Raw genomic sequence first — 17,243 nt, 5'->3', positions numbered from 1 at the left:
GCTTTGTTTTTGTTCACATTTCGAGTTGTTCCGTCGAGCTCCCGCTGGATTTGATCATCCCCAATGAGATGTAGGAATGTTGTCACCTCCTCGGTCGACCACGGTGTGCTTTTCTTATTAGACGTAGCCATTTTTGTAGCTCATCCGTTTACAAAATGCTGTGTATAAAAATGCTGCCAGCTTGCTTCTAAATATATATGCGACGCTAGGGATGAACTCGCGCGCGATCTTGTGACGATTCTCTCTGACCAATCAGCAGTCGAGAGTGTTGACGTCACTAGTTCAGCCCTGGCCCTGGTCTGAGAGAACCACGATTTTATGGGGCCGGAAAAAGAGGGAAAAAGTACCCGCTAGCCGGTACTAGGCTATATGGAAAGGCCACCAAAAACTGGCCTGGCCGCTTGAGGACGGTTAAGGACGCTTAAACGGGGCTACCCGCTGCAGTGGAAATGCGCCATAAGTGTTTTTCTTTATACTTCTGCCTGTCTTGGCCAGGTTTACCGAGGCAACATATTTATTTTTTTACTTACTTTGTCATTTCAAATTCACCCTACAGATATCTTATTCCATTTCATATTGTGACTGAGTGCATTGGATGCCATATGTTAAGTATAACGCTCTGTAACTCTTAACAATATTATAATGCAACTTTAGTAGGGTTTTATTATATGAATTACAGTGAATTTGACACCACTCCATCTGTGCATAAAGCTGTTCTGAAGCCTTAAACTTGGAATGTGAAAATGAGCAACACTCCAGCCTTTTGTATAAATAATTGATAACATTATTTAAATACACTCTATACCACGCATTAATATTGAAATCTACAGCGATAATATGTATGCTACCTATCAGTTTCATGGATACAGAAAATGTTTTTTCTTCCATTGGACTCCTGTGTTTACTTCTGTAACATAATGACATCACTACGTAACACGTGCGCTATCATTGGCTAGTGCTCCAACACATTGCACGTGATAGGCTAAGGGACGGGACATCTCTAAGCGGTTGACCAATCACAACAGAGCCGGCCAGCTAACCAATCAGAGCAGACTGGGCTCTGGTTTCAGACAGAGGGTGAAAAGAGGTGCTGCAGCACAGGCAGTATGAGAACAATAAAGAGCTTTTTGAACATTAAAGCCTGGAGACATGTCCCAGTAGAGACACTAAATAGAAATATGAACCAGAAAATAAGCAAAATGGACCTTTTAATCAAGGGACACTGTTTCTCATGTATAATAATTAGTGAATGAGAAGACAGGACTACAGTGAACTCTCACTAATAACAGTCACTCACACCATATTAATAAGTTTGACCTCGATTTGATATAAGGATTTGAATTCTAAGCGGATAGATGGATGGATGGAAGAATGGTTGAGTTAGATTTTTGTGTCAGCTTAAGACGTATAATCACTGACATCATTACAGATAACTGGGACATCTTCTGATGGAGTAATGCACCGTGACTGTGAGAGTCTTACGCAACGTCTGATACAAATCCCTTTTTGTTTCTTGAGTTTATGACAGCTTCATGCAGCAAACTGAAGGCTCCGTAGAGGTCTTACTGAAAATGTCATAGGGTTGTAGTATATGCATGGGGTGTTAAATAAACCCCCAAAATAACAATTCTCAATTGTATCTTTCAGTTGAACAAATAATATTTTGTATTCTCGACAAATCAAATGAAAGCACAGGTATATATAAAGCAAATGCTGTGTAGGGATATATCTTAATACTCCTCAAGTAGACTTATTTAAGACATGCCATTACACTGACTGGCATGGCATTTATTTTATTTGATATTATATATTCTATAATGTATTTTACAGTAGTAGGATTGTGTATGTGGGATAGAAGCAAAATAAATTAGTGCTCCAAACACATATAAATCCACAGCTGAAAAATAGTTCCGTACAATTGCACTATTTACTTTGCTGAACTTTATAGTTCCCTGCTGCATAATTCAGGATTTGTGGCTGCGGAATTGTCTTTTCTGAAAGTCGTAGTAGTAGTACTGTAGCTACAAAGGGTGAGGCTAATGCAGGACACCCAAAACTTTTATTCTGAAAATCGGACGGTTTCCAAAAAAAACACAGCTGAACTGTTGGGATTCATAAGAATGAATCTGTCAACAGAATGTAGGTCTGTAGGTGATCATATCTCTGGAAATAATATAGTAAGAAGGAAAACAATATTTGCTATTATGTTTTAGGAATTCAGAGTGCTCTGCAAGTCGCTGTAATCCCTAGATGGTGTTAATAAATTATGATGACACAGTAATGATGATTAAGATGATCACAAAGCAGACAATTATGAGGATGAAAATGATGTGATGGAAGATTTTGCCAATTGCTCTGCAGGATTGTTTTTCTTTGTTGGCACTGATGTTAAAAGCAAATATGGCTGTTGGTGCCATCTGGTACCTTATGGTATGTTAGGGGATTAGTCACTCTCAACATAAATTGTCTAAGGGAATTTCCTTTGTCGTTTCAGTATGGCCACCGCCCCCCAACAGCGAGCTCTAGTCTATTTTCCATCTGCATGCATTTCCTCTTCAGGAGCATATTTCCAATTTACTTTCATCCTCAGCCTGGCACTTGGTATGTCAGCACATTTGTAATGCATAGAGTTTTTCATTGGAGGATACAGATACTTCACATGTGCGTGCACACACACACACACACACACACACACACACACACACACACACACACACACACACACACACACACACACACACACACACACACACACACACACACACACACACACACACACACACACACACACACACACACACACACACACACACACACACACACACACACACACACACACACACAGCTGAGCTAAATTGCTGCTATTTGCAAAAACTCCTTTGTCCTCACATCGATAAAAAAAAAACATCACTCAACTTCTCCACATTCATCATTGCTTCCTAGAATTTCATTAATCCCGGTACAGTAGAAAGAAGAGAAATACTTATTATTGTTATTGTTCTTCTATTTCTTGGCATTTCAGTTCATGACGCAGATTCCACGACGATTTGATTCAAAGTCAGTCAAGATTGAATGGATTCCTTTCATTAGCTTCCGACAAATTGCCTTTTTAGTGAGAGAAGAGCATTTGCATTATTCATTTGTGAAAGAGCAAGCATTTATGAGTTCATTCGGTGTAGTTGTAGATGGACTCAGAGATAAACAGTGAATGACTAATCACAGAGGAGGATGAACCACGGAGAATCTGTTCTGACCTTTAACCTCACGTTTTGCTTGTGTAGGTGATCCAGCGCAGGGAGGATGGCTCGGTCAACTTCTTCAGAGCATGGGAGTCCTATCGTGAGGGATTTGGCAAGATCACCGGTGAACACTGGCTCGGTAAGTGACTAAGAGTGTGTGAGTGTGTGTTGACCATATGCGTACTGTGGCCTGTAATGCAAGATGAAACCCTGGAACTAGATAAGATAAGATTAGATCAAATAAGATAGAACTTTATTGATCCCAATTTGGGAAATGTTTGTGTTGCAGCAGCATAACAAGACAGGGCATTATACACTACAAATTAAAAGACAAGAAATAAACAAGAAAGTAGAAAATATACATGTTGAATTTACAAATTAACAATAACAAGATATAAAGCAAGGTATTATATTTACATAAGTATGTGACAGATGGAATATTAAATATTATACTGAATATATAAATGTAAAATGTACAGTGAAGAGAGAAGCTATGGAGCAGAGAGTTCTCTGCCAGCCAGAGGTGATTTGTTGTACAGTGTTATTGCAGTGGGCAGGAATGTTTTCCTATATATGTCCTTGTGACAGCGGACATATACACACAGTGTGTGAAATACGGGGGGGGTCCGGGGGAGCTCGACCCCCCCCGATTAACACCTGAGCCCCCCTGAAAGCCTCAACAGCAAAATGTAGGGGGGGTCTGAAATTATAATATGTATTTGTCACTTGCAATGGTCACTAAAATGTTTTTAAGCTTACTATGTCCAGTATTCATAATTCAAAACATTTATTCACAAATATCTTCTATGTTGGCTGTCAAAAGCAGAGCCAGCCGCCGTGACGCGGGTACGCTGCGTGACGCGGACACAAATTATGCAAATTAGCCACGCGCTGCAAAGAGGAGAGAAATACGTTACATTAGAGAGGACTACAATGTCTAAGAGAAAGCTAAACCAAAGTGTTTCACTCGCGCACTTTGGGTTCACATCCAAAAAAGTGACACCACAAGATGACCAAGAGACACCCAGAGATGATGCTGATGATGCAGCAGCTATCATAGCACTCGCTACTGTAGAGGAAACTTCTGTGTAGCTATGCAGTGGGAGTCACCGACTCAGGAAGGAGACACGGGAAGAGCAGTAGCTTTGATGTCAAACACATGATGGTTTATTTGGAGTTAACGGCCGGAGGATTCACATCACAAGTCCAAGAGTCAGAGGTTCTGACTTCACGGTAGAGTTGCCACGTCAATTCTGAAGAACTCTACCCCAGACCCATGTATTTAGCTAGTTCAGAGAGCATCATCAACATGCTGCATAACAAGATAGAATGATAACACCTCTATCAGCTGACGCCAACAGGCAGGAACAGGGAGACAAAACACTGAGAGCACAGCAGCCAAGGTTACAGGTGCCTGTGCTCAGTCAGGACAGTTTGAACTGATACACTGGGTCAAAGTTATGGGCCTTGGAAAATATTTCCACAACAGCTACCAGAACCGTTAGCGAGTCAGGGGCTCCTGTCCCGCCCAGTCACTCCCCAGAAGGAGGTGAAGTTGAGGCAGAGCGCTCAGAAGACGCAGCAGTTGCGGAGGTAGCTGCTACTGCTAGTGACTTTCTTCACTTTAGTGGCGAATGGAAAGACCGCAACCCCTGGCTTGACATTAAGGCTGGAAAGTTAGGATGCTTAGTGTGTAGGAAAGCAAAAACGTTGCTGCTAAAGGGACCGGGTTTACACCTAGCGGAAGAATGGATCAATGGTGATGTTACTAGCCCTGATGCAAAACAGCTACGAAAGAAGATCTACAAACACAGGGACAGCCAGGCCCACGCGAGGTCAGTGGAAATAGTACAGATGAAAGACAAAGAAACCCTCCCAAACTGTTTCATTGATGTAGCCTACAGTCCGATTTACTCAAGAAAACAACAGTCTCGTTTAGAACAGCTTACACCGTAGCAAAGGAAAGGCTATCTTATAAAAAGCTCAACCCCCTCATGACAATGCAGGAGCTGAATGGAGCCGAAGTTGGGAATATCCACAAATCTGACCATGCATGCGCAGAAATAATAAGTCACATTGCAAAGGAAATGTGCCGCAAGTTCGTCTCTAATGTGAAATAAATGGATTCAAAGGTATCAATCACAATTGATGAAAGTACCGTTCACGGTCGTCCCTATCTAATCATTTGCGTAAGATGTGATGTCAGTGGTAAGGGGGATGTAGATAATGTGTTCCTGGATATAGTGGAACTTACAGATGGGGTCGATGCTGAATCAATTTATAACTCAATGATGGCGAGTCTATATAAAGCTGGAATGGATGATGACTTTTTGAAGACGCACCTAATAAGCATAGCCACCGATGGGGCTGCAGTGCTCACGGGAAAAGCCAGTGGGCTTGTCGTCAGGCTCAAAAACAAGTTTCCGAACATGCAGTCTGTACACTGCCTGGCGCACAGACTAGAACTGTCAGTCAAAGATGCTCTTAAAGAAGTGGGTGGCACTAATCAGTTTGAGATATTTATTTCACATTTATACTCACTCTACAATCAGTCAACCAGGAATTCCAGATTGCTGAAAGAAGCAGCGGCCGAGCTCAACATGGAAATACTGAAAATAGGTCAAATGTTCACCATCAGATGGGTTGCCAGCAGCTTTAAAACAGTAAAAGCTGTATGGAAAGATTTTCCCGCACTAGCATTCCATTTTAAAACATCCAGTGAGAACGCATCACGTAATGATCTTGAGAGGCAAAAATACAAGGGTCTTTTCAAGCACCTAACCAACTCAGGATTCGTGGAAGATTTGGCTGTCATGAAAGACATCCTGCGTGAACCCCAGAGCCTGTCTCTCAAGCTGCAGAGAAGAGAAATGACACTTGTGGACTCAAGTGTCCACATCAAACAAACCATAAATGTGTTGACCGCCATGAAGACGACCGGGGGGAGATCAACGAAGAAGGCTGAACAGGGCGTCTCATCAGGCTTTTTTAAGGACGTAGAGCTGACAGAAGGCAGGGGGAAAATAAACAAGCCTCGTTTTTATGAATCGGTGGTTGCTACTCTAACCAAGCGCTTACCGGAGTCAAGCTTGGTCCAGACGCTCAAAGCTCTTGATAAGCGCTTTTGGCCTGGAGAGCAGGAAGACTTGACTTTGTTTGGCGAACAAGAAGTGCACCGTCTGGCTAAATCGCTCGGAGAACCAGCCGGGGAGGCCGTGGAGCAGTTTAGAGACTGGAAATTGCAGGGCACTCCACCGGGCAAAACACTGGAACGGCTATGCATAGCAAGTCGCACTTACCTCCCCACGTCTGCTGAGTGCGAAAGAGGCTTTTCCGCCGTGAATAACACCGACAACCAGAGCCGCAACAGGTTGCGCGAGGAGAGCCTGTCTTCGCTTCTGTTTGTGGACCTAAACGGACCCCCTTTGGACAAATTCGACCCAGTGCCGTTCGTGAAAAGCTGGATTAAAGCAGGACATCGTCTCTCTTCTTCTTGGAAACCAGGACGGCAATGAGAAGAAGTCGAGCCAAGGCATCTTTGGTCTATTCTCACTTAAGGTAAAAGACAATTTTTTCGATCTTTGCTGTGCATAAGATGAACGTGTGCGTATGTCCTGTGTGGATTCCGGGGTTAAGAATAGCATAATTAGCCTTGGCGTTCAAGTTAGTGTGTGTGTGTGTGTGTGTGGGTGTGTGTGTGTGTTTGTGGGTGTGTGCAGGCCCGCACCTCCCTACACGCAGACCACGCAGACTGTGTGTGTGTGTGTGTATGTGTGTGTGTGTGTGTGTGCGTGTGGGTGTGTGTGTGTGTTTGTGGGTGTGTGCAGGCCCGCACCTCCCTACACGCAGACCACGCAGACTGTGTGTGGGTGTGAAGGTGTGTGCAGGCCCGCACCTCCCTACACGCAGATCACGCAGACTGTGTGTGTGTGTGTGTGTGTGTGTGTGTGTGTGTGTGTGTGTGTGTGTGTGTGTGTGTGTGTGTGTGTGTGTGTGTGTGTGTGTGTGTGTGTGTGTGTGTGTGTGTGTGTGTAAGACCAGCTCTGCTCCCATTTCCTCGCATAGAATCGAAAACAGATGGCTCTTTAACGGTCGCGTATTCATTCATATGAACGTTAGAATATATAATTATTTGACAGCGCCCGGTTGAGAAACGCTGCTACTACTGATTGTCTTGGATTGCATCCATGAAATATTGCATAGGCCTACTGCATATTGAGAAATATTCGACCGGTATATTGCGCAATAAACGGGAGATGGGGACCCCCCCGATTATTGACGGGTATTTCGCACACTGTATACACAGTATTGTCAACGTAGGTCCATTAGCTGAAGTGTTATCTTGATTATGAGACCTAATAAAACCTTAACTCTTAACAACACCACAATGGCAGCCGCTTTGAGATAAAGCAGAAAGAAGGAAGGACATCAAACAGACAGAGTGAAATAATGACGATTGATTGAGCGAGACAAATAGACAGCCATAGAAATGCAGATAGGGAGAGATAAGATGACTTTTCACATCATAAAGAAATGAATAATGAAAACCACTTGAGTGAGCATAATGAAGACGATTGCATCTAAAGTACAAGATGTGTGTAAAGTGCACTTTTATTATGGAAGTCTATTCGGCACCACAATATCACAACACAAGCCAAAAGACGAGCAATTCAATTACAATATTTGTTTTCACGCAAGGAAAAAACAAACAACAGTATAATTGTTCTTTTTACTATAATTTGTATTTTTCAGACTATGCTTGTCCAAATCCTTTTTTTCCCTCCTGGCAGCATGACACATTAGTCTATGCCTCCACTCAGATTTGACAGGAAGAGAATGCCAACATAGAATTAATTCGACTGTGAAATTATCAACTTTTCTAAAGCCAAATTATTTGTCTTGACACCACTTCTCATTATATGTTACAAACAAATTCTTCTTGGGGTGAATACGCTCAGCTTCCACCAAGTTTGTGGCTCAAAGCTGCTCGCACATTCATATCACTTGTATTTATTTTTGAATATGTTCACATTCACACAGACTACACACTTCATCGAGCGTATATTGAAATAGACAGCTTCTTCTTCCATCATGGCCTTTGTAGCTTCCTTTTAATTGGTCTGACATTTGTTCAGGTAGCGGGAGAGACAGAGCCTGAAAGCAAATTTCTCACATCAGTTGTTGAGACTGAAAATGAGACGAAAGCTAATATTAAGGTGAACACAGGACAAGTGAGTCAAACAGAAACAACTGCAGCGTTGAGTGCGACTCGCAAAATATAATCACATAATCAAAAGTTGTTATGTCTCCATCACAACATTATCTTAACTATTATCCCTGTATACCTCTGTGGGATGCCTTCATATCTTGCTATTGTTTGTTTTCTACTTTCAATCATGTTGTTGAAGTTACACATGAACAGGACCTGTAATGCTTAAGTGGTTTTCCCTTCCCTGTAGTGTGTTATAAGGTTTAAGTGCATGTAACCATTTGCAAAGGCTAAAATCCCATGTTACCTCCAGAGGGAGTTTATCTGAACATTAAAGCATGTGAACATGTCGCGGTAGAGGCAAAATATAGTAATATATTTACCTGAAAATGAGCCTAATATGGTCCCTTTAAAATAATGTTGTCGAGAACTTGACCTAAGGCACTTGAATGCCTCATTTCTGATCCCAGACGCTCCAGGGCTTCTGCTGTACCTGTTACCAGCTGTCATACATACTGTGACTGCACTCTGATTACTTTCAAACTAAAGCAGTGAAATTGTGAAGTTGCCAACCGTCTGAAGCTTGCCAGATGCCCACAAGTGATGATTCATCACATCAAACAAAGTGGATGTGAAAACAACTTAGCTTATGAACTTCAACAAGAAAAGTCCATCACCCAATCAGCAATCAAGGGGATAAATATTGTGATAGTAAGCTATTTTATATTATTGCGAGTGCGTTACTGATCACCACATTTTGCCTGCTTACACAAAAACACCAGTCCCAAAAGCCCCAAGCATTTGCAGAAATGTTGTTTCCTGAGGACATTTGGATTGAGCTACAGTGTTAATGAGCTATCGCCATGCTCCGTTTGCATGGGTCTTTAAAACCTTTCTTTGCTGTTTGCACACTGGTGGAGTAAGTGGAGCTTGAAGAAGTCTATTTCTGTAAAAATACAAATCTCAGTGATGGTCAAGGTTGTGGACATGCCAAACCACAGCAGAGATACCCTCCAATGAGCACTCTACATTAAAGCACATGTTCACACACACACACACACACACACACACACACACACACACACACACACACACACACACACACACACACACACACACACACACACACACATCAGCAGCATTACTGAGGTCATTAAGAAGTATCTGTGGGGAGCTCAGTTTTTCAGTCATGCTAAATATGGCCCTGACACCAAAGGGGGACATTTGAGTGCAATGCCTGATCAGGGCACATCTATTTTGTTTATTAAGTCTGACTGTAATGATGTGTATTAAATGGCTTGATTACAATAGTATTGCATGCAAGTCTTAAGATGATCACACCAAAAAATCCAGCCTCTCCCAAAATGTAGTCATCAATTCCTCCATGAATTCCGTACAAAAGCATCTACAACGATAAATATATTAAAATAAAATGTACTGTTTACACAATATATCCGTTGTTTGCCATTACCATTTTCTACGATTGACACTTTAAAAATACAGTGGAGCCTCGCAGATGGGGGTGCTGCAGCCCCCCCCCCACTTCCCGCGTCCATTTGCGATGTATCGCTAGCACGCAGCAAGCAGGAAATGAACCCAGCTCACACTGTCCGCTCCTCGCAGCAGCGAGCCGCGCAACTTCCCGTCCGCCAACACGGCACCCAGACCCCACGCAGCATTCTCATCCGTTTGTCCTTACTGGTGTCATTTTCTGGTTGCTAACGCCATTGTAACACATAATCACTGATGTTCCGCTGTAACGGTGGTGGACTCATCAGAACAGAGTGGGCGAGCTGACCAATCAGAGCACAGTGGGCTCACAGGGAGAGGGGGGGGGGCAGTAGCTCCAACAAGCCGTTTAGGACAGAGAGTGAATACACATACTATACAGAGATGCTGTATGAGAAACCAATGTGAGTTTGGAAAATGGCACAATATAAATCTATTCTAGTAGACCTCAACAATGGAATTATGATCAGTAGAAATGGCCATGACATGGGACCTTTAACACTTGTGCCACCTCCAGGCAAATTGTTGCACAGCAGCAGTTATTTATTTTTGTATAGGCAGATTTCAGAATGATTGAAAATCTACTAATTCAATGATTGATCAAGATGTGAACATTTAACTTTGGATATGAGCATGCAGGTTGACACAGTCAGGTCTGAAACATTCGGGACTGTAGCTCTCACTACATCTGTATAATAGTAAGTGGGCCTGCCTGCTTTTGGGTTATTCTCCACCTTCACCACTCTTTACCCTATAGACAGATAGAAATGCTTGCATAGACTGTTTAGCGTTTGCAGAGGTTAGGTGAATTAATGGAGATCTAGGTCTCTTTACTGACCTGAGGCCATTGCAAAGTGCAGCACATAATAAAAACGTGGTTAGTGTGCCAGCGAGATCTCCCCATGGTACGCTGCAGGAGCATGGTGGGAATATGGAAAGCTCTGGATTTAGTACACTGAATTCCAATGAGCCGGCAGGCAACTTTGAACTTTTCAGAATACCCTTGCTCATCTAGTGTGTGCTGTTGTCTCGTCACCCCCATCATCGATTATGTATTGAAGTCAATGGAGAGAGAAAGATTATCTTTCGATCCCGTTTGAATGGTGCCACGAATTACACATGATCTTTGCAAATTTAAAAGATAATTTTGCAAGTAAAAAAAAAAATATGTGTCGTAAAACTGTGAAGTAACACTTTGTGTGAAACGCTCAATGAACTACATCTCTGGTCTCGCAGAACAACACACATCACCAAGATGGCCGTCACTACTGTCTTGTCAACAAAAGGATTGACTACCCTCACTATCACCACAATGAAACACGTCCAGAAGAATGTCATGCAAAGCTGCCTGCCTGCCTTCCTTTGATTCTCTCTGAACTGCCTGGTCTTTTTAATGTTTAATGTCAACCATTTGTGCAGATAGCATGAAGCAGAAAAGATCGGCGATCGCCGATGCTAGCGTTAGCATTTCTCCCTGACAAACCAAGTCATGCCATAAAACATTGATTTTAATTTCTAACAAAGCCCAGGGTGCCATATTTTGCCCGTTTTTTTGTTTAGATGCAGAGAGTAAGGTAAGTACTGGTCATAGTTACTACTGTAATTACGGTCCTAGGCCATGTAAGCACTGGCCATGGTTACTACTGTGACCATGGCCTACGGTTCTATGCGGGCTGTTCTATTCCAACCCAGTCTCATGGCATTTCGTGATCACCAACACGATTTTTAATCTATTGATTCGTGTTCACCAACATGATTTTCCCCTTTTTTTTGGTGTTGCACAGCACGATTTTAAAAGCAATGTATTTCTACTGGTAATGTATTTCTATTGCCTGCAGCACGTCTTTTTCTCCGGTCGGGTCGTGGAAGACCGGAAGCTGTGTGGTTCATATCAACATGTTCTTACTCAATACCAAGCCACAATTATTGCTTTTATTTTAAATCGTATAATTTCGGACTTTTGTTGACATCTGTGAGGAAAATAAATGGGGCTCAGAGCCTCAGGATACTGAAATCTGTATTTTTAAATCTTTTTTTTCCTTCTAATTTGTTATTCTTTTCAAAAGAACACAGTTATTTACTCACCAATAACACACAATTATCCTTGCTTTTATTTATTGGTTTAATTCCATAATCTCGGGCTTTTTTGGCGTCCGTCAGGAACTGAATTTCAAAATAAAAATAACCGGAAACAGACGTAGGCCTATAAGGGACATTTCGAGCATCATTGCGATTGTCAACATTTCTGAGTTTAGGATGGCCGAAGACACTACACTACCCATAATCCCCAGATTATCGTTTAGGACTACAGTCCCTGTGATTAATCTTCAAGCTCTGGGATTGGATGTTGGAGTGGCAGTGCGCCAAGGTTACGCCGAGCGTCAAACAGCTGTTTGAAATGGAACGAAACCACGCCAGACTATCCAAAACTGGAATCGAACGCCCCCCTAGAACTACACATGCTGGCTATTGTGTTTCGCAAAATGTTCTATGGGACGTCTCTACTGAACGTTTTGGTTTTTCCCACAATTAGAAGTTGCCAGTATTAAACACATTGGTGTTATCAAATGTAAAACATATAATTAATAAATGGGTGAAAATCGCTTGTGTCCATAATGGGCAGCATTAATATATACCCACATGACAGCTCATTGTTACTTTGTAATTCTACTCCACTACAATTCAGAAGTTAACCTGGTATTTTTACTCCACTACACTTATTTGAGTTACTTTGCAGATTCTGATTAATGATGTGAAATATAAACAACCCTTAAATCAGACTTTAGTTACACCTGAGTAAAATGCAGGTAAGGTGATTGTCAAGTGCCAACAATCAGGAGAGATATTTGATAGTTGGTGCTTGAGAAGACTAAACATGTATCTGCAATTGACATGAATGGAAACGAGTAATAAAGTATATTCATTACTCGTTATTCTCTACTAATAGTTAATTAAAGACTGTATATAATTGCTATTTTGCACATCCCTTTCAAGATTTCAAGATTTTCAAAGGTTTATTGACATATCATATACACAACTACGGTGTAGTTATGCAATGAATGAAAATCTTGGGTCACAGATTCCTCAACAGCGCATTACAAGACATCTATCAATATGTGTGTACCTCCACCATTAAACTGTCATATTCTGCACATTTCTTATTCTATCTACATACATAAGAGTATAATTCATATGTATAATATCAGTTAAAATAAGTGCTTCAACATAGTTAACATTGCAGGAAAGCAATATATTAGACGTTAAGTACTTTGTCAGGCTTAATATTTATCTGTAGATAGATACCCCCAAAGTTGTTTTCTTATTTAAAAGAAGACCTTAATCTGTTATTTAATGTTTAAATAAAGGTTAATTCGTTTTTCTGTTTTGCACTTCCTCCTATTAATATCTTTGTACATCGTGCACTAAACTGTTTTATTGTAGAGATCACTTATAGTATCTTCTTGATTTTTTACATTCTATATTTCTATCACAGACCTTCTCCTTTCCCCCTATAAAAGTATGTGCTCTTAATATTTTTTTACAAATATATTAAGAGTACATTATTGTTTTTATGTGTTATATTATAACTAGGGCCGGGACTTTAACGCGTTAATTAAGATTAATTAATTACACAAAAATTAACGCGTTAAAAAAATTAACGCATTTTAATCGCACTTATTTTTGCACCGCGGAACGTTTCTCACTGGATGAGTTTCAGGCGTACCGATTATACTGGAGCACCAACTAACGTTCATGACTTCAGACAACAACAAACCACAGTGAACAACAGTGGGAAATGTTATTTTAAAAAACGGACGGATGGAAGCGTCGATAAGAGCACGGTTGTGTGCAAATTATGCAAAAAGGAATTCGCATATCACCGCAGCACATCAAGCCTCAAGTATAACCTCAATGCAAAACATATAGCAGCTAGCGTGGACGTTAGCCTGTTTTATCGCGTTCACACCAAAAAGAGCCGGTACTAAAATTAGTTCATGAGAACCTTTTTACCCCCACGAAAGTCCCTGCTAGAGAGCAGAGAGCTGCTAGAGAGCAGGGACTTTCGTACGGCTCTCTTGTGAGAAAAGAGCTATATTTCTGATTGGCTGGGCTGATTGCAAACCACGCCCCGTAAAACTCCCAAAAAGTTTTGTGAAGCCGCCATTTTATTATCCTCGCATTAGCATTATTAGCATTAGCCCAGCGCAGAAACGCAGAGAGACTAACTTATGGCAACACAAAATAAAACATGGGAGCGGTGGAGATGAGGAGGTGTCGGCGTTCTAGCGATTTACTCGGAAGGCTTCAGTAGAAGCTGCTGGGAGTCCCAGCAGCTTCTACTGAAGCCAGTCCCCAACTCCGGGGACTTCCGGCCGGGGACTTTGGGTGGCAGTATACGCCGTGAAGTGGTTTGCGGCCTGCCAGTAAACCCAAAGCAGAAGAAGAAGAAGTGACGTCAGCGGCTTCATTTGCCTAATCCACCCCCAGGTTCAAAGAGTTCTCATGAACTAAATTCTCATGAACCTTTGTGGGAAAAGTACTGCGGTGTGAATGCGCCTAATGGTATACTAAAATCCATGTGAAAAAAATTGCTTCTCACTGTTCTTAGGTCAAATATTTATATGTGATTAAAAATGCGATTAATTTCGATTAATTAATTACAAAGCCTCTAATTAATTAGATAAATTTTTTTAATCGGGTCCCGGCCCTATAACACATACAAACAATAATTCAATAACGTGCTTTAACCACTAGGCGGTGCACACAAGGTACACACAGCCATAATAACTTTGTATTATTAGTGTAGGACACTTATGTATGTACAACATCTGAAGATGTGTAGTTTTATTAGACCCTCCAGAAAAACGCGATTCTGCGATCGCAGAATTTACCGCATAATCAGCAAAATGGCGCAGATTTTAAAAGGCCGCATATTTATCAAAAGGCCGCATAATTTCCGCATTTTTCCACCCAAAGTTGAGAAAAAAAAAAGTTAACTCGTCTTGACCATGGATGTATAATAAGAACTGGATACAGCGTGGGAGGCGGGGCCTCATTCATTCCTATGAGAGTTGCTCATTAGCGCATGATGATAAAATGGCCCAACTTTTGAGAGAGCGAAACGTCACAGATTACCCGGCATGCCTGAGAAGTACCCGTATGTGCGCTCATAGCGCATGCGCAACTTTAACCAAAATGCTCGTTCACATCAAGCACGTCAATTTGCGTACACGTAACAGCACCGCACGTTCATGACAGCATGGTAATGATTTGTTATTATGATGGATTTGATATTAACAAGGCGGCAGTTAGCAGCTAGCGGCTAGCTAGTCATTATGCTAATGTGCACATCAATCGTTATGTACTTATATTACGCTGTAACAGGATCTAGTGATATCCAAGCAACAGAGCTTCATTTAGCATGAAAGAATGATTGCACTGTATATATATACTTATACTAATAAGTAATATTAACTTTATTTAATATAACATTTACGGTACAAGATTTAATCATACAGCCCACGTAGTATGATAATGAATTATAGCAAACATGTGCAATATATCCATTATTACAGCTCCGTGGGATGGCAGTAAGACGATATGGGTCCGTTCTTATTGTGCATCCATGGGTAAAGATAAACGCAACTCACATTGGTTTTTCAAACAGCATCTCTGTAAACTACGTGTATTGTATTCACTGAATTTCACTTCTCTGCCTTTAACGGCTCGTTGTAGCTCCAATAGCTCCAGCCCCCACCCTTCCTGTGAGCACAGTGTGCTCTGATTGGTCGGGACGCGTCTATCGTTTTTCCAACCCAGTTTAGATTTAAACACGGCCACTTCCGCATTACGCAAGGATCGACGTAGCTCTACGCGATAGCGTCATAGACGCGGCACACCCGCGAAATCTGAATCTGACAAGCGAAATGCCATCCTTTTAAACGCTGCATATTAATATATAATAATAGTGCTTCTTTGTCAATATGACTGACGACCACACTTATGCAGTGCTGAGGTAATGTTAATTCATCATTTAATATTTATTCCTGATGGATATAAGAGGGATACATTAGCAAACATCTGTATATATAGCCTAATTCCATGTATTCCATAGCCTAATTCCATGTATTTTTTTATTTTAATGTTTATTTTATTAGCTTTTCTTTTTAATGACTGATTTTAAATGCCATTTTCTTAATGTCTTTCATTTTTTGTAAAGCACTTTGAATTGCCTTGTGTTGAAAAGTGCTACATGTATATAAATAAACTTGCCTTGCCTAATGTTTCGTTTTTTTGTTTGTCATGTAACATATTAACGTTTTGACCTTCTGTTTAGGATGTAAAGGTATCTATTTAATATTTTATTTAAAGATAGACATTTATAATATGTTATAAATGTCTATTTTGTTATATAATACAACATATAACATTTGACATAACAGGCATGATTATTACACAGTCAACCCTTATTCAGAGTGCCTAATAAATGTATATATTTTTTACAGTGCAGATTTTGGCTTTTTTGGGACCATCGCACATGTGTGTAAGTAACAAGTATGCTGTATAATCTGCAACAACTGTCAGGTGGTGTTATTGATTATCTTTGCAAAAGAGCCCCCACCGATATTGATTTTGAAAAATATCTTTTAATTGAAATATGGGAGCAAAAACAAAAGGGTAGAATTGATCATACCATATTATGTTATTATTGCAACTGTTTTTATTATAGTGTGTTGTTTTGTTTTGTTTATATATATATATATATATATATATATATATATATATGTATGTGTGTGTGTACAAATGAATTAATATAAAGTGTGTATATATGTGAGTGTGTGTATAAATGAATGAATACATCTGTGTGTATACATGAATAAATACATGTGTGAGTACATATAAGTGTGTGTTTATATATATATATATATGTTTATAAATGAATAAATGTGTGTATATTAGGGCCGGGACTTTAACGCGTTAATTAAGATTAATTAATTACACAAAAATTAACGCGTTAAAAAAATTAACGCATTTTAATCGCACTTATTTTTGCACCGCGAAACGTTTCTCACTGGATGAGTTTCAGGCGTACCGATTATACTGGAGCACCAACTAACGTTCATGACTTCAGACAACAACAAACCACAGTGAACAACAGTGGGAAATGTTGTTTTAAAAAACGGACGGATGGAAGCGTCGATAAGAGCACGGTTGTGTGCAAATTATGCAAAAAGGAATTCGCATATCCACCGCAAGCACATCAAGCCTCAAGTATCACCTCAATG

General features: G+C 40.7%; 1 protein-coding gene across 2 annotated transcripts in view; it reads left to right on the top strand.

Moving 5' to 3' along the window:
• Positions 1-17,243, top strand: part of fibcd1 (fibrinogen C domain containing 1) — a 181,184-nt gene that overhangs the window by 113,704 nt on the left and 50,237 nt on the right. For both annotated transcript variants that reach the window (XM_034238943.1, XM_034238944.1), the window contains one exon: positions 3,282-3,378. In XM_034238943.1, coding sequence (XP_034094834.1) covers positions 3,282-3,378 — 97 coding nt within the window. The remainder of the gene's footprint in view (positions 1-3,281; positions 3,379-17,243) is intronic.

Source organism: Gymnodraco acuticeps, unplaced genomic scaffold (assembly GCF_902827175.1).
Source record: "Gymnodraco acuticeps unplaced genomic scaffold, fGymAcu1.1, whole genome shotgun sequence".
NCBI classification, from domain to species: domain Eukaryota; kingdom Metazoa; phylum Chordata; class Actinopteri; order Perciformes; family Bathydraconidae; genus Gymnodraco; species Gymnodraco acuticeps.
This window is presented reverse-complemented; position numbering and strand designations above follow the sequence as displayed.